Source organism: Plasmodium gallinaceum (assembly GCF_900005855.1).
Source record: "Plasmodium gallinaceum strain 8A genome assembly, contig: PGAL8A_v1_87, whole genome shotgun sequence".
In the NCBI taxonomy this organism is placed as follows: domain Eukaryota; phylum Apicomplexa; class Aconoidasida; order Haemosporida; family Plasmodiidae; genus Plasmodium; species Plasmodium gallinaceum.
This window is the reverse complement of record NW_021628251.1, coordinates 452,987-475,229: the sequence shown is the minus strand read 5'-3', so window position 1 is coordinate 475,229 and position 22,243 is coordinate 452,987. Positions and strand designations below refer to the sequence as shown.

Genomic DNA, 22,243 nt, shown 5'->3' with positions numbered 1-22,243 from the left:
AAAAAAAAAAAAAAAAAAAAAAAAAAAAAAATAATAAAGCAAAATAGGAAATGTATTATTTTTTTGTCTTAATAAGTTATTTACAAGAAGATACAATTTTTTTACTAAAATATTAAAATATATTTATCTTTTTTTTGGAAAATTAAAATATTTCTAATTAATATTAATATATACAAATTATTTTTAGAGGATATATTTAAGAATTACTGTGTCTAATTATATAATTAAATGTATTTTATTTATATAATAATTATATACTCGAAAAATCATTTAATGAAAGAACATTTATATATTTTAGTTAAATAAAAACAATTTCTATTATTCTATTAATTTAAAGATTGCATATATATATATATATATATTTTTTTTCATTAGAACATATATACATATAACTTTTTACTGGTATTTTGAATTTAATTTAAAAATTATATTTAAGTTTTTTTAAGGATATAAATGAATGAAAAAAATTCTTGTAAACAGGATTCAATAAATTTTATAGTAAATGAAGAAGATGAGTTTTTAAACATATTTAATTATAAGAATGTAAAATGTTTTAAATCACCTCACTACATTTATATAGGACAAATTAAAAGTATAAATTAATTTTAAAAAGATGATGTGACAATAATATTTAACCAAAAAATTCCATAAAAAAAACTTTATAAAATTAAAGTAGTGTAAACTTATTTATTACTTAATTCTATAATTTTAAAAATATAATGTTGATAAAAAATATATATATATAAAGTTAAATAATCATTATAAATACATATAAATTCTTTTATTATTATTATTTTTTTTTTTGTTTGTTTTTTTTTTTTTTTTTTTCCACATAATAGAAGACAGTGAAAGTTTTTCAGGAAGGGAAAATATTTCTGATGATATTTACAAAAAAAATGATGATACAAAAAAAGATAGTACTAAAGAATATATATCTCATAAAGAAAAAGTAGATAAAAAAAAAAAAAAAAAGAATATTAAATTTATAAAGGAAGGATATGGAATTTTATTAAGTTTAAGAAAAAATATTTATGATGAGGAAATAATAGTAAATAAATTTATTGGAAATTGGAAAAATAATAAAAAAAATGGTTTAGGTTTTAACATTTTTTTTAATAAAAACATTTTCTATGGATATTATGAAAATGATTTAAGAAATGGATGGGGATATTTTGAATGGAAAAATAGTGGATCAAAATTTGAAGGTTATTGGTTAAATAATTTTATTAATGGTAAAGGAATATATAAAAATAAAAATTTTACTTACGATGGAGATTTCTACAATAATAAATTCATAAATTCATGTGGTGAATGGATAAACATTTTTGAACTGGAAGAAAACAATAAAATTCAAACAATCAACATGATCACCCCAAACAATATACATTTAATTTTATTACCATTTGATTTCATAAAAGTTCATTTAAAAATGATTGCTAATGTTATTAAGTATTCTTTCAACAAAATTCCATTTATTATGTGCTCTAAAAAATTCATTGAAAAAAATAAAAATTTCAATTTATCTAAATTTGTATTTTTAAGTTATTATTTTGATTCTTCTGAGTTGTTACAAGATTTTAACAGTGAGTTGTTTTTTGATAATTTTAAAAATATTAATAATGAGAATAAAAATATAGAAAATGTAGTAATTCAGAAATCAAGTTACGAGCATGATAATTTAAACTCTTCTGAATATTATACTGACTCTGAAATTAATAAAGAATTACATGGTTCAAATCATTCTAATAATTCTAATAATTCTAATAAATTTAATAATTCTAATAAATTTAATGATTCTGATCATTTAAAAGGCTCTTCTTATGAATCTGATAATTCAAAAAATTCTAATGAATCTGATAATTCAAAAAATTCTAATGAATCTGATGATTTTAAAGAATTTAATGACCCCAATGTATATAATAATTTTTGTGAATCTGATAATTCCAACAATTCTTATCAAAATGTTAATTATTCTAATGTTTCCAATTATTCTAGTGATTCTAACGATTCATTTAATTTTGAATTAAGAAAAAATAGATATTCAAATAATTCAAATTTAATTAATTTGAAAAGTGTTTGCATAAATAGAAATGAAAGTATTGAAAGTGAAATGAAAGAGTATTTAAAAAATGAATGTAAATCAATCGAATTAAAAGATAAAGGCTTGAATAATTCTGTATCAAAAAACAATGATAATTTAAAAGAAGAAAAAATTGATCATATTTCTATTAGTTTAGAAGAAAAAAGAAAACATAAAATGCACAATTTAATTAACAATTATTTAAATATTTATTTAGACACTGATGATAGTTCAAGTAATTATTCTATAATTTCTAATGAGATACAAAAATTAGATAACAGTGGAAATTCAATGAAAATAGATAAAAAGGAAAATGATGATGAGGAAAAAAACGATATAGATAAAAATCAAGAAAAACATAAAGAGGAAGAAGAAAAAGAACAGAAAAATGAAAGAAAAAAAAAGAAAACAAATAATAAATATGTAGAAATAATTAAAAAAAATAGTAAAGAATTCAAATATTTCTGTGTTAATAAAAAAATTGAAGAAGAACTATCAAAAATAAAAATAGACATTAGTCATATAATAAAAATTATAAATATGAATTTAACATGTGAATATATTATTAAAAAAAAAATAAAGAATTCCTTGCTACAAAAATATCCATTTATTTTTAATTTAAATATTAGCGAAAAAAAAAATAAATATGAAAACATAGATAATAACTTACTATTAGAGAATTGTAATATACCTGAATTATGGTTGTAAAATAATTAAAAAAAAGGAAAAGATAATAAATAATAATTTAAAAATAATTAATATATATATATATATATATTTAATTTTTTTTTTTTTAATAGGGATTTAAAGAACTATTTTTGTAACATTGCAACAAAACTACCTGAAGAAATATTAAGTCCTTTATATTTTGATTTAAACAATTTATATAAAAGCATTATAAGTTATTCAAAATTAGAAAAAAAAAATATGAATGATAACTTGAATGAAAATAAATTTTGTGAAAATTTTAGTTTTAATTTTTTTGTTATAACAGATTTATTAGTTGATGAAACAACAGATATTCATAATTTAAAAAATTTAATAAAAAATAGATTTAATAATTATTCATATTTAAACAGTTTATTTTTTGTTATAATTGAATAATTTTCTTTAAATTCATATATTATACTTGAAAAAAAAAAACTTCTAAAAAATATTAATCTTATATACGTTTATATATATAAAGAAGAAAAAAATATTAACATTGAATTCTTCAAAATATTAAAAAAATAAAGACACAAAAATCTATTAAAATTTAATAATGTGCTATATAAATTAGTTATACAATTATAAAATTTTTATGAAATAATTTAAAATAAATTTATATGAAGATAATAAGACATAAATAAATATATATAATTTTAAATAAATATAAAATTTATAAAAGTAGAGTATATTAAAATTGCATATATCTTCAATAATGTTAAAAAGTTTTCCATTTAAAATTTATAAGTAAAGAAATAAAAAATATAAACGAAATTTTTCAGAAAAGTATATTCCCTTAATGTTCATACACATTTTAAAAAAGAAAAAAAAAAAAAAAAAAAATTAAATGTAAATTTTATTTAAATGATTCAATCTTAATCTTCTTTCATTTTCTAATTTCATAATATAATTCCAATGATCTTTTGTTATTTCATCATATCCATCTGAAAAAGCTAAAATTCTAGACATACATATCCACGAATTTAGAATAAATTGATTTATTTCTTTGTTTTTTTGTCTCAAAGAAACAAATGATTCAGTAATATAATTAGTTACATCAGAGTTAATTTTTGCTGAATGATTTTTTGATAATAAATAATTTATGTATCTTCTAAATTGCATTAATTCGTTTTCATTAGGTTTATAATTTTCATTTGTGTTAATAAATTCCTTTGAAAAAATATTATTGTCAACTTTTTCATTTTCACCTATATTATCTTTATTTTCATAATATGTATCCATATTTTTTTTATTTACATTATTTTCTTTTTTATCAATTTCATATTTTACATTCACATTACCTTCATGTTCATTATAACTCATATTCTTTGTATGTAATACAGGTATAATTATATCAACATAATTTTTAAACATTGATTGTTTTTTTGACAATATTAATATGTTATTTTGTGTTTCAAAAGTAATATCTGTGTTAAAAATAAAAGGAATCTCTTGAGATGCAATCAATCTTTCTATACACTGAAAATTTTTCAAACTAATATTATTAAGTTTACCAACATCTAATAAACATTCATCAAAAACTAAATATGTATTATTTGCTAATTGTAACTTTCCTTTTTTTAATTCACCACATTTATGATCCATTACAGATACTAAATATTCGCTACTTAACTTCATTAATAAAAGAGGAATATATCTATGTAATGGAATTAAATTTTTAATCATTCTATTCATTTTTCTAGCATATTTAGGATAGCATTTTTTTGTTTCCTTTTGAAATTTTTCTTGTATATTATAGTTATTGTCAATACTTTTTTGAAGTAAATTTTTTTCATTTTCATTATTAAGTATTTCATCGTTTATATTTTTTATGAATTCATTTTTTACTTCATTTAAATTGTATGTATTATTTTCATCAACACTTAAATTATACTTTGAAATTTTTTCTTCTACATAATCAATATTACAAATATTTAAACTAATTTTTCCCAATTTTAATTTGCTTTCTTTTATATAACTTCCACATAAATAAAAAAAAAAGTAGTAAGCAACTAAAATATCATTTGAGAAGGATCTTGAAATATAAATAAGGAGATGTTTTCTTAAATCATTAATATCTTTAAAGGGACCATTTTCAAGAATATTTGATAATTCATTCGTAAATAATATGCAGTTATTTAAAGGATTAAAGTAATTTATTTTTGTATATTGGAATACGTGAATACAAGAATATTTTAAAAAGTTTTGATCATAAAAAAAATAGAAATTAAAATTTTTTTTATAATCATCATAATCCTTTATTTGATGTTTACGATAAATTCCGATAACTTCAATTATATCATTTAGTTTTAAAAAATTATCAGCATTTTTTCCATTGTATTGACTATTATCATCATATATTTTTATTATACACCCAATTTTTCCTTTTTTCATTTTTTCATTGTTATTTTTATCAATATTATACATTATATTTGATTTATTATTTTTACATTCACCATTCATATTTTCCTTTGATATACTTAATCTATCATTATAATTAGTTTCTTTTAAAATATTTGTATTATCATTATTATTATAGTTAGAACTATTCGTTGAGCAATATGAATAATTATCATTATTACTTGTGTTTTTCATATATTCAAAATCATTTTTATTTTTTAAAAAAATTTTATAATCATTATGATAAGAAGAATAATCACATAATTCTTTGCACCATGAACTTTTATTTCCTGGAATATTCGTACAGAAAAATAAATATCGTTTCCAATATTTTTTAAAATTTGTGTCATTATTATAAAAATATAAATTACCATAATTATTATCTATATAACCTTCCTTTTTGTTATTATTATTATTTGTATATATTTGTTCTTTTTCTTTCTCTTCTATGCATTGTCCTAATTCTTTACCATTTTCAATATATTCATTTTCTTTATAATATTTTTTGAAATTTAATTCATAATATTCTCCATAATCTGTCTTTTCATTATCATCAATTATTTCATAATTTTCTTCTGTATCAATATAATCTTTATATTTAGAACTTTTCAAAATTATTTCTCCGTTTTTTTTATTTTTTAATTTATATATTCCTAAATAGCTTTCAGGAGAAATTATTTGTTGAATCATACAAGTCCACCTAACTAAAGTTGCATCTTTTAGTTCCTCTAGATATTCTATGGAATTTAAGCATAAACAATTTTCTACTAAATCATTGCAAACAAATAAGTTTTCTTTTTTCTTTTTTATGTTTAAATTTACTGATTCATTATTTCTATTTATTTCACTTAAATTTGAATTTTCATTATTTAAATTTAACTTTTTGTAGTTCTCAAGTTCATTATTTGAAACCACCTTATTGTAGTCTTCGTTTTCTTTAACTATATTCTCCTTATTTATATAATTTTTTTTTATTTTATTATTTTCTACTTCATTTTTTATTTCTCCATTTCCTAATTTAATATATTTATTAACTACAATTCCATCATCCCAACAGGAATCAATTTCTTGGTTACCATAAATTTTCATATAATTTACAAAACATTCATCAATTTGTTTTAAAACATTCATTTTTATAATAATTATTAAAAAAAAAAATATACAGAAATGCTATAATGTATTTATATAATAAGACACACTTATTATTTTCTTTTTTATCTTAAAATATTTTTTTTTTTATTTCATAGAGTTCTCTTCCTATTTTTTTTTTTTTTCTTATTTATTATATTTTTATTATATAAAAATAATAACTTTATTTCGCAACTTTTTTTTATCATTATTTTTTAATTGCACTTGTTATTTTAAAATTTTTATCATATTCCTTTATTGTTTTTTTTTTTTTTTTTTTTCTTTAAATAATTTTTAAAAGAAAAATTTTTTTCGTTGGCTTTATTTTTTTACTTTACATTCATATAATGTTTTTTTCGTTTACTAAACATTTCATTTTTTTTATTCAGACAATATATTTATTTTTTTTTGTTTTTATTATGTTTTTAAAAAAAAATAAGTTATATTATATAAAAATATATTTTTTTTTTTAATATTATGAATTCTGTTTAATTATATAAACTTATTTAAATAATTAAATTATAAAATGTGGTGACGATTATATATTTTCTAAGTGAATTTTATATTTAATTAAATCTTTGTACATTTATATATCTTCTTAATGAACATTTTGTATAATAAAGAATATATATATTTATATGTATCAATTAAAATGAATGTTTCAAACAATTTATAAATTCTCTTAATAGTTCATAACTGTGTTGAATTTTTTTAAGAAATGAATGTAATGAATTTCATAAATAAAAAGTGTAGAGATATTTCATAATAATAATTTCTGTGATAAAAACATTTCTATTTATTTTTTATATACTATATGATCTTTATTTTTTTTCCTTTTTTTTTAATATTAAAATAACTTTTAATGAATTACTTTCTCGAAACAATGCAAAATGTTGAAAATGTAAAGCCAGCATTTAAAATTTAAAACTTTATAATATACTTCATTTTTTTTTTTTTTTTCTTTTTTTATGATTAACAAAAATTTGTTATATCTATTAAAACCATAAATACAAAATCTAATATTTATATTCAAAATTTGTTTGTAAAAAATTGCTGATAAAATGAAAAAATATATTATATGTATTATAAAATAAAATGAAATAATAAAAAAAAAAAAAAAAAAAAAAAAAAAAAAGACAATAATTATTTTATATATATTAATGAATATTTATAATTATAATAATAATGGTGAAAATGAGTAAAGAGAAAGAAAAATGTTTTATGAATAATTTAATGTGGTATAAAAAAATATTTAATAAAAAATATGTACGGAAGTAAAAATAATAAAATTTATATTTAAAAAAAAAATAAAAAACATACAAATATCAATGGTAAATCTAATTAAAACTTAATAAAAATATTTAAATAATTTTATTCATTTTATATATACATTAAATTACACAATTTCTTGTTTAAAATTACGATTATGTATTTTATGTGTGTAAATTTTTAAAGATCTTCTGGAATATTTGCAATAATATCTTTTAAGTATAATGATAATCTATAACCTGCTAGAACCATTTGTTTGTTTAATATTCCTTTTAAATTAATAACAAAATGTTGGTCAACCTTAATTTGCATATCTTTATTCACTAGTCTAACAGGTATGTGCGAATAAATATGCTCAATAGCTAATTGATGGGATTCATTTGCAATACTATCTATAAAATCAATTTTATTAGATGGAATTGTTAATTTACTACCAAAATGTTCAGGGGGATACATATTCATCAATACATGTGCTTCCTTTTGCAAAATACTAGGATTTATATGAGGCCAGTGTTTTTTTCTTGAGTAGAAAATGTTATCACATAAATGATGTAGCTTTCCTATTTGTCCATGGTAATTTAAAGTAATGTCTGATCCTCCTTTATCTCCATTAGGGAAATGCTCATTATAAAATGATATTGTATGTAATGGCTGATGGATATCAGCAAATATGTGTATAAAAAATCTTAGGTAAAAATTGTAAGAAAAATAAGTACCATGTCTAGGTTTTTTCTGAACTTGTATTAAAATCTTATAAATATATTTTAATACTCCCATAGCATTATATTTTCCTTTATGAGCATTTAAATAATAATGAGGAAGGAACATTTTCGTAGGATTATATGGAATCTGTACAAAATGCCATTCATTAAATATATCTAATATCTCATATCTTCTAATATCACTTGGGTTAACAGTGCTATGCTCATTTGATTTTATATGATCAGCCCATAATGCACCAGTTATAGGATCATTAAAATCTCTATCTTCTTTATAATTCAAAAAAATTTTATTTAAAATCCTCTTTTCTTTATCATTTAAATTATAATATGCTATTGCACTAACAATCATATGTGGTTCATCTGACCAACAAATATTTTTTTTAATAAAAATAATAAAAAAAAGTAATAATAATGTTAACTTGATCATAATTCAAATTAAAAAAATTAAATAAAAAATATTAATAAGAAAGTGGGTATATTTTCTTACATTAAGAACCTAAATTAATAATAAAAAAACAAATTATAAAGCTCAAGGATACGATAAACTTAAAAGTGTACTTATTATTAATAAAAAAGTTTCAATCATTTAAACACATACAATATTTGAAAATTTTAAAATACTAATGTATATATATCTTAAACATACAACTTATTTAAAGTCTAAAAATTTAAATCTTAAAATATAAACGAATATAAATAGACAAATTGTGAGAAGGAATAATTAAAAAAAAAGCTTAAATGTTATTTTATTTTAATAATGCATTTATAAAATAAATAAAAAGCTTTTTATACTCCTTTATAATATATAAACATAGATAATACATATAAAATTAAATAAATACATACCAAACAAAAAATAATTATTTAAATAAATAATTAAAAATTTTAAATTAACTTTTAAGATATATAAAAAAGAAAATTTTCTTAAATGATAATCTTGTAACGTTGTAAGTTACTAAAATTAAATAAACATGTTAAAAAATGACAAAGTCAACAAAAAAAAATCAATACTACATATTTAAGTTTATATTAAATTTCTTAATTTATAGATTATATTCTTTATTTCTTCTTGTATTTTTTAAGATGAAAAGTTACAATTTGTGCTTTTTATTTTCTTTTATATTATTGTTTACATTAAATATTTATTTATTACAAATAATATATATAATACTTTAATTATGAAATTTTAAAAATAAAATTTTTAAAAAAGTTTCTCTTTATAAGGCTTGCATAATAAAAATGTATATAAAATATTTATAAATGCATAAATAAATTTTTTATATAATAAAAACCTTAAAAGCAAACTATATATATAAAATCAAATCTGTTCTTTTATGTTATTTCAATTTGAAAATGATAGAATAAAAACATTGAATTGTAAAAATTTTAGTAATAAAACATTTGCATGCATAAATATTTCTAAATATATATTTCGCATAATTAATTATTTTTAAATAGTATCTTTGTACATTTCGAAATTCCACATAAGGGTCATTTAACATTGTACACTTCAATTTATTTAAAAAATTACTTTTCCTTTATTAAATAAATACCTTAAAAATATTTTTTTTTTTTTTTTTTTTTTGTATATATTAAAAGATATAAATAATGAATGGAAACACATTTATGAAGAATTACGTAGATAAACAGCTTGCAACTATTTGTTTTTTTATAGTGCTACTTTTTATATTTTTCCCATTTAACATTTATTGTTTTCATAAAATAATACATAATGATAAAATACTAATACTTTGTTTAAATATATAGCTTTAAATTATTATGCACATTTTATTTCTTTTTTAAATAATAAATTGTTATATCCTTTTATTATTTCCACTTGTAAAACAATGAAAATATTTTATAATTTTTTGGAAAAATCTAAATGAAAGTTTAATATTTCAGTAAATTTAAAAAAATGAAAAAGAATTTTATAATAAATAAGATATGAAATATTACAAAAATTAATTATATATGATTAATTATATCGTACAGTAATCATTTAAAATATATCATAAATTAAAATTTGTATGCATATTAAGGAAAAATTAAATTAATAGGATAAAAAGTATATTAAACATATATTTTTTTCTTAAAATACTAAAAAAAATCATTTCTATTAAAAATTATAAATATTTACATAATGCATAATATATATATGATATATTAAAATACTTATTTTACATATTTGAATACATATATATATATATATATATACAAATTTATAAAATACAATGAGTATATTTTTGTTTTACAATTCATTCGTATAAATATATATATATATAATTATGCAAGATCTTTTGGAACATTATCAATCATAATTTTTAAATAACGTGTTAATCTATAACCTCCTAGAACAATTTGTTCATTTAGCAATTTTTTTAAATTTATAACAAAAAAATTGCTTAAAACATATGTAGTTTCTTTATTTAAAGAATCATGAGGAAAATTAGAATAAATATAATCAACTGCTTTACTATAACTTTCGTTCACTATAAAATCTAGATATTCTATTTCATCCATTTCTTTTTCTAATCTATTACCAAAATATTCACGAGGATAACTTCTCATTAAAGAATCAGCTTCATTAAATATTTCATCAAGTGTTATTTGAGGCCATTTTTTAGCTCTTGAATGAAAAACTGTGTCACATAAATAGTGTAATTTATCTACATTGTTATTATATCTTACAGATATATCATTTCCTCCATGATCTCCTTCAAGAAAATTTTCATTATAGAAAGTTATTGTATGTAATGGTTGATGCAAATCACCAAATATATGAATAAAAAATCGTAAATGAAAGTTATAAGCAAAATATGTACCATGATTTTCTTTTTTATTTATATTTTTTAATGTCTTAAAAGTATATTTTAATACACTTAAACCATGTTCTGTTTTTTTATAATAATATTTGTAAAACAAATCAATATGAACTTGTAACGGGTTATATGGAATGTTAATAAAGTGCCATCCATTCATTAAATCTATTGCATCTATTCTTCTCTCATTATTAGGATATTTATAATCAAATGACTTTATATGATCTGGCCATATAGAACCTAATACGGGATGATTAAAATGGTTATCTTCTTTATAATTCATAAAAATTTTATCAAGAACTGCCCGTTCTTCATCAGTTAAACCTCTATATGCAATAGCACTTATTAACATATGGCCTTCATCTGACCAACATGTAATTTTTTTAAAAATTAACAGATTAAATAAAATGAAAGAAAATATAAACCTATTCATAATAATAACTATAGAAAATACAAATATATATATATATATATATAGGTATGTATATATTTTTTTTTTTTCTTTTTTAACGTTGAATGTATTAAAAAAAAAATTGTTATTAATTAGATAATATCTTAGACAATTTTTATTTGGGAATTTTAAGAAAGAAAAAATAAATACGGAGTTTTAAAAATAAATATATATTTTACTATAATTTTTAAATTAATACAAACACTTGCAAAAATTAAAATTGAAAAAAACAAAAGTTTTTATTTGAAAAGATTATTCTTTTAAAAAATATATATTAAAATACTAATGGTTCAAAAAAAATATATTATTCTTTTATAAAAAAAAAATTATAATAAGATTAATCATTTAATATAATTTTTAAAAAAAATAATATATATATAAAAAAATAATTGCATCTGAGTAGTAACAATTTATCTTTACATAAAGAATAAAAAATAAAAAAATTAAAAATATAATTGAAATATCTATATATAAAAATTATTAGTAAACTTAATTAACAAGTCCTTAATTTTCAATATGAGAAAAAAAATATATTTTAAATTGATAAAAAAATTAATTTTTAAATTCAATAAAGATATATATTTTCACATGAAAGAACATTTAAAATATATTTTACAATAAAATTAATAAAATAAAACTAAACATTATTTATACAAAAAACTAAATGCGTAAAAAAAAAAAAAAAAAAAAAAAAAAATTAAAAGCTTGTAAAAAGTGAATTATTCTGAAGTTATAAATTAAAAATTAAGAGAAAAAATAGAAATGTATTAATAGGTAAAAATATTTATATAATTAGATTAAGTTAATAACCGCAAAATGTTTAAAGGAGCGAAATATATAAAAAATTCTTATTAATCAGAATGATGTGGTATAGTAGAATATAAAAAAAAAAAAAAAAAAGAAAAAAATTGAGCAAGAATTGTTAAACGTGTAGCAATTCTAAACTGTGAAAATGAAACTTTTGTTTTTTATCTATAATTTTATATATTTAATGAATACCTATAATTATGAATGTTATTTAATTTCAAAAAAAAATTCAACTTACGTAAATAAAATAAATATTAAAATACTTGGAAGTGTATATCCAGAATCATTTCTTACACATTCTAAAAATATCATCTATAATTCTTTGAAGATAACAAGAAAAAAAAAAAATCGTAAATCTATGCAAATATATTTAATAAATAAATCAAAATTGAAAAAACAAAATGCAGTATTAAAAAATAAAAGTTTTAAACATGGTCATTTTTTAAAAAAAAATAGGTGCACAAATGATATGTCAGAGGATAAAATTAATAAATTTGACACAAAAAGAAAAGTTCATAAAAAAAAGGAAGAAACGTATATACAAAATAATGATAAAAATGTAAGTTTAACAAAAAAAAAAAAAAAAAAAAAAAGATCAAAAAAAGAAAATAAAAATCAAAATGAGTGGCTGTTGAATTATATAAAGAAAAATAAAATAAACAAAGAAGAAAACATTCCAGATGATTTAAAAGATGAACATCATGATTTCCTAAAATATTTCAAGATGCAAGATAATACACTAACTAGTGAACTAAATCCAGAACAAAGTAAAGAAATTATAAAGAGTGATTATTTTAAAAACTTAATGGCAGAACTGAATTTAAAAGAAGATGAAATATTAAGCATGTTAAAAAGAAATGAGAAAGATGTTACTTATTTAATTAATAAAAATCTATCCATAGAAGAAATAGAAAAAAAAGCAAAAAACGAAGATGTACAAAATGAAAAATTATTTGTCACTTTCATGGACAATAGGAGTTTGAAAGTGGGAAATTTTGTTAATTTTAAAAAAATTGGAAGAAAATATAAAGACATAATTAGAGAAGTTATAAATTATTTCTTAACTAAAAAAAAAGATTATATTGATATGATGAAGAATATAGAAAATGCTAATGAAATCGACAATTATATCATTTTATTAAAGGAAAATGTTTTCTTTAAAGATTTTAATAATGAAATATTAAAAGAAATAGTTAAAAAGACTATTATAATGGGATATTTAAATCAAGTATTTTCTAATGATATTCAAAATTTTGAATGGAATAAAAACATAGAAAAATGTATTATGTCATCTATAAATAATAAATATAAAGTAAAAGAAATTATATATTCTAATAATAGCATAAATATAAATATAGAAGGTATGAAAAATAACGATATAGATTCTGATGAATATGATGAAATTGAAAATTCTATAAGAAGTTCTATAGAAGAATATCAGAAAATAAATAATTTAAAAATTCTTTCATATTTTAATATTTTTATCACTATAAGTTAAAAAAAAAAAAAAAAAAAAAAAAAGCATTTCTATATATAATAGTTATGCATAGTGTTATATATACCTCTTTTTATTTATTCTTTTTTTTTTTTTTTTTTGTTTGTATTTTTATGTTTTAAGAATAATTTTATTGAATATTTAAATAGGTTTTTCATGTTTTTAATAGTTTTCAATATCCATATTTTTTTTTTTTTTTTTTGAATTTTTCATATAAATATGATTATAATTTTATTTTTATTATTTTCATATTAAACTTTTTTTTTTTTTTTTTTGTCCAAACTATATGTATAAATATTTTGTAAATAAATAAATCTAATAAGTTATTTTTGTTTTCATTTTAATAATTTTATCGTAATATAACTTTTTTAAATTATCAATATGTTGTTCATTGTAATATGACCAACATATTATCCATCTAATTAATTTCCCACTATATGACTTAAAAATTCTATATTGAGAAATATATACAGGAAATTCGACAGTTTTTACATTTTGAAAATAAAAAAAATTATCAAAATATATATTATTATTTATAATTGTATTTAAAAAAGAAATTTGATTTCTACCATGGATACTATATAATCTCATTGATTTTATTATTTCATTTTTTATTAATTTAACATTTTTAAGCTTTGATACTAGTGTGCTAAACCATATTATATTATAAAAGTAACAACTACTTTCATTAATCATTTTTAAAATAAAACTATATTCTCCTCCTAAATTTTTATAATTTACTTCATTCTGAATTTCATCACATTTTGTTACAATTTCATTAAAACATTTATTTTTATTGAAGCATTTACTTTCCCCTTCATTCATGTTTTCATTTTCATGTTTATTAACATTTTCAGTTACATATTTATTACTATCATTATTATTGTTATAATATTCTTTTTTATTTTTACCAAAATAATTAGAGAAAATACTATTTTGTATATTATCTTCTAATTTATGTTCAATTATATTATTATTATTATTAGTAGTAGTAGTAGTTAAATTTTCTTTTTCCATGTATATATTTTGTTTATCAAAATAAACAACTTCATCTATATTCGCATCTAGCTTTCTAAATGGGTTTCTATTAACTTCATCCAAAAAACTATAAAATGGGGGATTACACATGGAGAAAAAAAATAAATCTGTATTATTAATTACATTTAAAAATATTTTATTCTTATCTTTTTGATATTTCAATATTATATCTTTTTCTTTATTATTTATTAAAATATTAATATAAGAAATTTTTAAGCACTCCAAATTTATATCTACCCCAATAAATGACCATTTATAAATATGATTGCCTAAAAGAGGATATATGCAATTAGCACCTACCCCTATATCTAAAACTTTTACTATACTACCATATAATATTTTTGAATTGTTTTCATTATTATATTCACATATTTTTACTTCTTTTGAATTTTCAAAATTCTCATTTTCTTTTGGAAATCTGTCTAAATTTTCAAGGCTTGCTAGATCTGCTAAAAAATGAATATAATTAACTCTTCCAGGTATACATGGACACAAGAAATTTTTTTTCTGATTTTCTATTTGTATATCTTCTTTTTGATTTGTTAAATTTATATTTAATTTATTTAATTTTCCTTGTATATTTGTGTTTTCCAGCTTTGATAAGACATTATTATGCTCATTATAAGCATCTAGAATAATTTGTTTAAGATTATTAATTTCTTTAGGATTCACAAATATATGCTCATAAATATCTTCTAATGAAAATTTATCAAAAATAGAATCAATTTCATGAACATAAGGTAAGTAAAAGTTAATATCGTAATATTCTTTTAATATAGCTTTACTCAAAAAATAAATTGCAATTGATTTTTCAAAATCATATGATAATTTTCCTCTTTTATTTTTATATAGAAAATTATTTAAAAAAGTATACTTTTTACTTAATTCTTCAAAATTAATAAAGTTATTTTTATGTATATTTCTTTCATGCATTAAATTATTATTATTATTATTTTGTTCTTGAAAAAAAAAATTTTTTTTCTCTTTATGACAATCAGTTATACCTTTAAAAGATATTATATGTTTTTTTCTTTTTTTAATCTTTTTTTTTATCATTCTAGAATTATAAATAGCTATTAAAAATAGGAGAGTAAATATGTAATGTTATAAAAGAAATTTTCAAAAATAAAAATTTGTAGAATCATTTCGCAAATAAGAGATTTATGCTTATAATATTACCAAAATTCAAAAAATTCATTGTTTAAAAGAATATTTAAATTTAATATTTTTAAATTGATCTTATATATATAAATTAAAATTTATAAAAAATAATAAATAAAATTTAAATGATCATTTAAAAAAAAGTTTTACAAAATTAAAAAAAATTAGTAAAAGAGTATATTAAATATAAATTAACAAAAAAAAAAAAATAAAAATAAAATAATTAGTTGTCATAAATGGTTCTATATTAACATAAAAAAAAAATTGTATAATTTATATTTTTTTTTTTAAACTTATATTATTTTTCAATAATCAAGATCGAAACTATATGAATAATTGCTTACAATAATTTTATCTCCTTCCTTTGCTCCTATATTTTTTAGTTTCATATTTATATTCAAATCATCTAACATTTTCATAAATATTTTTGAGCTATCACATTTTGAGAAATTAAAAATATTTGCTTGATTTTCTATGTATTTCCCTTTTATTATGTAAATATTTTCGCTGTATTTATAAATTTTATAATCATAAGGATTGTAATAATCACTATTTTCTATTTTCTCAATATCAATCGGTTTGGGTAATGTTTTCAAAAATTCTTTTAATGTGTTCTGATCATCAATATTTAAAACTATTTCACTCATTGTTTTTTCAACATTTTCTCCAGTTAGTGCAGAAATATAAAATATTTTATCATTATTTAAATTTTCTTTTAAATGATTAATTAGTAAATTTATATTTTCTTTATCATTATATAAGTCAACTTTATTTAAAACAATAACTTCTTTTTTATCTTTGAAACAATCATCATATTTAACTAATACACTTTTTATATTTTTATAATTCTCTATAATATTATTATTATTTATGTCAAACATGTAAATTAGTACTTTACTATTTTTTAGATGTTCAAGGTACTTATATGATATGTTATTTTTTTTTTCATTCAAATTTTCTATTATACCTGGAAAATCAATTATTGTATAATTATTTTTTGGTATATCTTTTATTTCATTGTCATTCATATCATTTTTATATATTTCATTTTCGTTTAATTCATTTTCATTCATATCATTTTTATATATTTCATTTTTGTCTAATTGATTGTCATTCATATCATTTTTATATATTTCATTTTCATTCATATCATTTTCATGTATTTCATTTTTGCTTAATTCATTTTCATTCATATCATTTTCATGTATTTCATTTTCGTTTAATTGATTGTCATTCATATCATTTTTATATATTTCATTTTCGTTTAATTCATTGTTATTCATATCATTTTTATATATTTCATTTTTGTTTAATTCATTGTCATTCATATCATTTTTATATATTTCATTCTTGTTTAATTTATTGTTATTCATATCATTTTTATATATTTCATTCTTGTTTAATTCATTGTTATTCATATTATTTTCGTGTATTTCATTTTTGTTTAATTCATTGTTATTCATATTATTTTCGTGTATTTCACTTTTTGTTATTTCGTTTTGATCTATATTATTTTTATTGAGACCATATTCTGAATAATTGATAGATTCTATTTTTAATTCATCTTTAACTTTATTACATTCAAATATTCCTAAATTTGGAAATTTTGAAGTATAGCTATAATTTGCTATTTTTACATTTGCTTTTGTAATTTTATTTAGCAAAGTGCTTTTTCCTACATTAGGATATCCAATGATACTAAAATCACCAAAAAATATTTTTTTTAAATAAATCTTTTTTTCTTTCATTTTTTCTCCATATTGGCATACAAATGGTATTTTCAAACTTCTAGTTCTAAATGAGTAATTTCCTTTTCCCCCTTTACCACCTTTTGATATTAAAATCTTCTGACCATCAAAAGAAATAAAATTAATAAACTTTTTTTCATCACTATATATAAGAGTATTTATTGGTATATATATATATTCATCTTTTCCGTTTTTTCCAATTTGATTATTGTTACTACCATTTTTTCCATTCTCACCATAATAAAAAGCTTTTAATTTTAAATTAAAAAAATTATCAATTTTTTTATCACCAACTAAGAATACATCCCCCCCTTTTCCTCCTGCTCCTCCTGATGCATACTTTTTATTTTTTTTTTGTGAAAATACTGTAAAACAGCATACACCATCACCTCCATTTCCTCCTTTAACATTTATAATACATCTATCATGAAATTCATTTTTCTTAATCTTTTTATTACAATATATATTATTATATCTTTGCCTTATTGTAAGCTTTTTATTTTTATTACTATTCAAAAAAAATATTTTTTTTTTTGAAAAATTTAAAAAGAAGCTTTTTATAACCTTTTCATAATATATAAACATCAATAAAATAAAAATTCTTCTAAGCATATTTTTGACATAAATATAACATGAATAAAAAAAAAATAAAAATAAAAAAATAAAAAAAACACTTTTTTATATAAAAGGTTTTTTTTAAAAAAAACTTCCTTTGTTATCAACATATTTAATAAAATTAAAATAATTATATTTCTAATATATTCATTACTTTTATGTATAACAAAAATGTTCATGATATTAATAGTTAAATGATAAATTTTTTTCAGTCATTTCTAAAAGAGTATTAAGAAAAAGTAATATGGAAAAAATGTTGTTAACAAAAGTAAAATTAAATCTTGTTAAGTATTTAAAAAAAAATAAAAGTTGAATACTTTAAGAAAAAAAAAAAAAAAAAAAAAAAGATTAAAAAAAAAATATAAAACTAAAAATGTGTATAAAATATTTAAAAGATAAAAAAAAAAAAATATATAATTTTGAAAAAAAAAATGATAATAATAAAGATTGTTATATATAGAATATAAATATAATAAATGTTACAGAAAAAAGGAATAATAGAATATATGTTAAATAATTCAAATTATAAAGTAAGCATATATTGTACATTCTCTAATGAATTAAAATTATTTTTGTTGATTCAAAATTTTGTTAAAATTTTCAATATAACTTATATTGAAATTTGGATATATTTTTGTTATGTTGTTAACTTCATCAAATATGTATTTTTTAATAATTTGTTTAAAAGAGTAAATAATAGAAATATTAATTTTTTTATTTTTTATAATTTCTAATATATCATCCCATGCTTCTTTGTTGAATAAATTATCTGACTCATCTAGGGAAATTAAAATAAATATTGTTTTAAAAAAAAAAAATAAATTGCAATTTTTTTCAAGTTTTATTTCATCATTAATTTCAATATATTTAAAAATTTGAAAACTCAACAATTTTTCTTTTAATAAATAAATGAATAATTTACTTAAAAATAACACCTTTTTTAAGTCATAATTATTGATATTTTTAATATAATTTATAAAAACTGTTTTTAAACTAAATAAAAAAACTCTATTTTTAACATTTGATATATTACTCAATATTTTTTCATAAGCTTCTTTATATTTTTTATCATATAAAAGTGTCTGTATAATTGTTTGAATAACAAAAGGTACATTTTTTTTTTTTTTTAAAAATGTAGATAAATTATAAACACATTCATCTACATTTAAACTACTTTTGATAACTAAAAATATTTTTTTTGGTAATATTCCTTGAATTTTATACTTTTTTAGTAATTTATTGAAATAAATATCATTAGAATTTACTTCTTCCATTAAATAATTCAATTTTTGAACTTTATCTTCTATAGTATTTGTTTTTTTATCATCATTATTATCTATATTATTTATTTTATTATTTTTCTTTTTCTTTTTATCTGAATCTTCATTTATCTTATAATTGTTAAATGTATTTGCAAAAGAAAAATATACAATATTTCTTTTAAAACTATACTTAGTTTCAAATTCATTTAAAACACTGAAAAGAAATTCAAATTTATTTAAAAAGTAAAATTTCATTTTTCCATCTCTTAAATCTTCTATATCTTTAATTAAAAATCTTAACTTGCTTTTTTCAATACTAATATTATTTTTTATAATGAAATTGTCAATTTGTTTTTTCAAATAGTTAGATATATAATTTAAATGAGAAACATCGTCTTTTTTTAATTTTTTACCACATATTTTTAGAATAATAATTATATTATCAACATTATTTATACTAATACTTTCACATAATAAATTAATTACATCTATTATAAATTCAAAATCTAAATAATTTAATGCATAAAACAAGCTAAAACACTTCAATAAATTTCTCATTATAATTTTAAAATCTTGATATTTATCATATTCTTCTTTAGTTATTATTTTTTTTTTATTAACTTTTATATTATTTTTAGGATTAGTGTCATAAATAATGTTTTTATTTTTGTTATTTAATTTTATAACATTATTAACTTTTTCAATATCATTCATATTTAAATTATTATTTAATTCATTTTCCTTCTCAACTTGTATCATTAAATTAATATTATCTTCGTAATAATTTTTAAAAATACCAATTAATACTTTCAAAAAATCCTTAAGTAAATCTTGATACAACAAACTATTTAAAACACATATAATAACTGAAAATATGCATATATGAATGTCAGTAGTATTTACATTTTTAAAATAATTCGATACAATTTTTATTAAAACATCATTAAAAATAACTCTTAACTTTAAGTCACTTAATTCATGAAAATATTTACATATATCTTGTATAATACTTTTTATATTGAACTCTGATGTTTTATTTAAGGAAATAATCAGAAATTTATCTATTTTTTTTGTCTCCTCAGAATAGTTAAGCAAAATTTTCTTATTTTTTCCTTCTATTTTTACTATTTCTTTACTTTCTTTATTTATATTTTTTTTTTTTTTAATATTATCTATATTTTTTAAACTATCCTCTTCATTTTTAGATATTTTTTTTAATTTTTTTTTTTTTTTTTTATCTTTTTTATTAATAATTTTATCTTTTGTTTCTGTTTTATTTTTGCTTTTTTCTAATAAAATAACTTGATTATCAATTACATTTTCATCATTATTTGTTCTCTCTTGGTTGTTGCTTTCACTTGAGGAATTATATTCTTCATCATTTTTTGTTTTATTTATACTACTTTTGTTATTCTTATAATGTTTCTGACATTCATTAAATATTATATCTGTAAGTTTTAACAGTTTTGTATCAAAGCCATCTTTTTCTAATTCTTTAAAAAGTTTCTCTTCATTGTTTTTACTACTATCATTATTTTTTATTTTCAATTTTTTTGATAAATATGATAATAAATAATCATCTTTATCCTGTTCTGCATATATATCATAATTTTGGCTACCATCTCCTGTATCATTTTTTAACTGAATATTTAGATTTTTATTTTCATTAACTTTTTTAGCTTTTTTTAACTGAATATTTAGATTTTTATTTTCATTAACTTTTTTAGATTTTTTTAACTGAATATTTAGATTATCATTTTCATTAACTTTTTTAGCTTTTTTTAACTGAATACTTATATTTTCCTGTTCGTTTTTCTTCGTTTTTTCTTTTTTTGAATTGTAATTGGAACCTTCAGATTCAAAACTTTTTTTTTTTCTAATTATTTTTTTTTTAGAAAAAAGCATTTTATTCCTTTTTTTTTGTTTTCTTTTCATTTTCCTTAACTCTTTTCTACTTAAATTGCCTATTAAAAAGAAAAAAAAAAAGGCATAATTTATAAAAATAAAAAAAGTGAGAAATAAATTAAGAGATTGATTGTTTCAATATAGAAAAACTTAGTATATTACCTTTTTTTATTGCTATGGACATTTTTGAAAATACAAATATATAAACCAAAAGTAATTATTAAAATATATTTTAAATAATCTTTTATAATTCAAGAAAACAAACAAAACTATAATAATTAAAAAAAAAATTTTAATATAAAAAAAGGAAAATAACATAAGGAGTTAAGAATTCTATTTTTTCAAAAATTGATTTTTAATCTTAAAATTAATTAGATTCAAAATAAAACAAAAAATTTGTTCTTAATATATAGATGCATATTTATTTATAAAATTATTAAACATTTTAAAGAATAATAAAAATTAAAAATTATAAAAATAAAAAGAATATAAAACAAACAAAAAATGTTCTATAAAACAAACATATAAATAAATTTTTAGGAATTAATATTTAAAATATTTTTTCTCTTAAAATTTGTAAAAAATATATAAATTTTTCTTTTTTTTTTTTTTTTTTTTTTTTTTGTTCATCGCAACTA

At 17.4% G+C, this 22,243-nt stretch overlaps 8 protein-coding genes across 8 annotated transcripts; 2 read left to right on the top strand and 6 right to left on the bottom strand.

Annotated features, from left to right (window-relative positions):
- Window positions 1-453: 453 nt before the first annotated feature.
- Window positions 454-3,184, top strand: PGAL8A_00283800 (conserved Plasmodium protein, unknown function; the record flags this gene model as incomplete). The annotated part of the gene is made up of 3 exons (XM_028671836.1): window positions 454-592; window positions 840-2,784; window positions 2,881-3,184. 3 exons carry the CDS (start codon window positions 454-456, stop codon window positions 3,182-3,184), a joined length of 2,388 nt encoding a protein of 795 aa, XP_028528449.1.
- Window positions 3,185-3,628: 444 nt separating this feature from the next.
- On the bottom strand, window positions 3,629-6,316 carry PGAL8A_00283700 (conserved Plasmodium protein, unknown function; the record flags this gene model as incomplete). The annotated part of the gene is made up of 1 exon (XM_028671835.1): window positions 3,629-6,316. The coding sequence occupies one exon, from the start codon at window positions 6,314-6,316 to the stop codon at window positions 3,629-3,631; it is 2,688 nt and encodes an 895-aa protein (XP_028528448.1).
- Window positions 6,317-7,762: 1,446 nt separating this feature from the next.
- Window positions 7,763-8,731, bottom strand: PGAL8A_00283600 (p1/s1 nuclease, putative; the record flags this gene model as incomplete). The annotated part of the gene is made up of 1 exon (XM_028671834.1): window positions 7,763-8,731. One exon carries the CDS (start codon window positions 8,729-8,731, stop codon window positions 7,763-7,765), a length of 969 nt encoding a protein of 322 aa, XP_028528447.1.
- Window positions 8,732-10,587: 1,856 nt separating this feature from the next.
- PGAL8A_00283500 (p1/s1 nuclease, putative) lies at window positions 10,588-11,556 on the bottom strand (the record flags this gene model as incomplete). The annotated part of the gene is made up of 1 exon (XM_028671833.1): window positions 10,588-11,556. One exon carries the CDS (start codon window positions 11,554-11,556, stop codon window positions 10,588-10,590), a length of 969 nt encoding a protein of 322 aa, XP_028528446.1.
- A 970-nt stretch (window positions 11,557-12,526) lies between these two features.
- Window positions 12,527-13,879, top strand: PGAL8A_00283400 (conserved Plasmodium protein, unknown function; the record flags this gene model as incomplete). Its single annotated transcript, XM_028671831.1, has 1 exon — window positions 12,527-13,879. The coding sequence occupies one exon, from the start codon at window positions 12,527-12,529 to the stop codon at window positions 13,877-13,879; it is 1,353 nt and encodes a 450-aa protein (XP_028528445.1).
- A 312-nt stretch (window positions 13,880-14,191) lies between these two features.
- On the bottom strand, window positions 14,192-15,970 carry PGAL8A_00283300 (conserved Plasmodium protein, unknown function; the record flags this gene model as incomplete). Its single annotated transcript, XM_028671830.1, has 1 exon — window positions 14,192-15,970. The coding sequence occupies one exon, from the start codon at window positions 15,968-15,970 to the stop codon at window positions 14,192-14,194; it is 1,779 nt and encodes a 592-aa protein (XP_028528444.1).
- Window positions 15,971-16,380: 410 nt separating this feature from the next.
- PGAL8A_00283200 (GTP-binding protein, putative) lies at window positions 16,381-18,435 on the bottom strand (the record flags this gene model as incomplete). Its single annotated transcript, XM_028671829.1, has 1 exon — window positions 16,381-18,435. The coding sequence occupies one exon, from the start codon at window positions 18,433-18,435 to the stop codon at window positions 16,381-16,383; it is 2,055 nt and encodes a 684-aa protein (XP_028528443.1).
- A 569-nt stretch (window positions 18,436-19,004) lies between these two features.
- On the bottom strand, window positions 19,005-21,789 carry PGAL8A_00283100 (conserved Plasmodium protein, unknown function; the record flags this gene model as incomplete). Its single annotated transcript, XM_028671828.1, has 2 exons — window positions 19,005-21,664; window positions 21,768-21,789. The coding sequence occupies 2 exons, from the start codon at window positions 21,787-21,789 to the stop codon at window positions 19,005-19,007; spliced, it is 2,682 nt and encodes an 893-aa protein (XP_028528442.1).
- Between the last annotated feature and the right edge of the window lie 454 nt (window positions 21,790-22,243).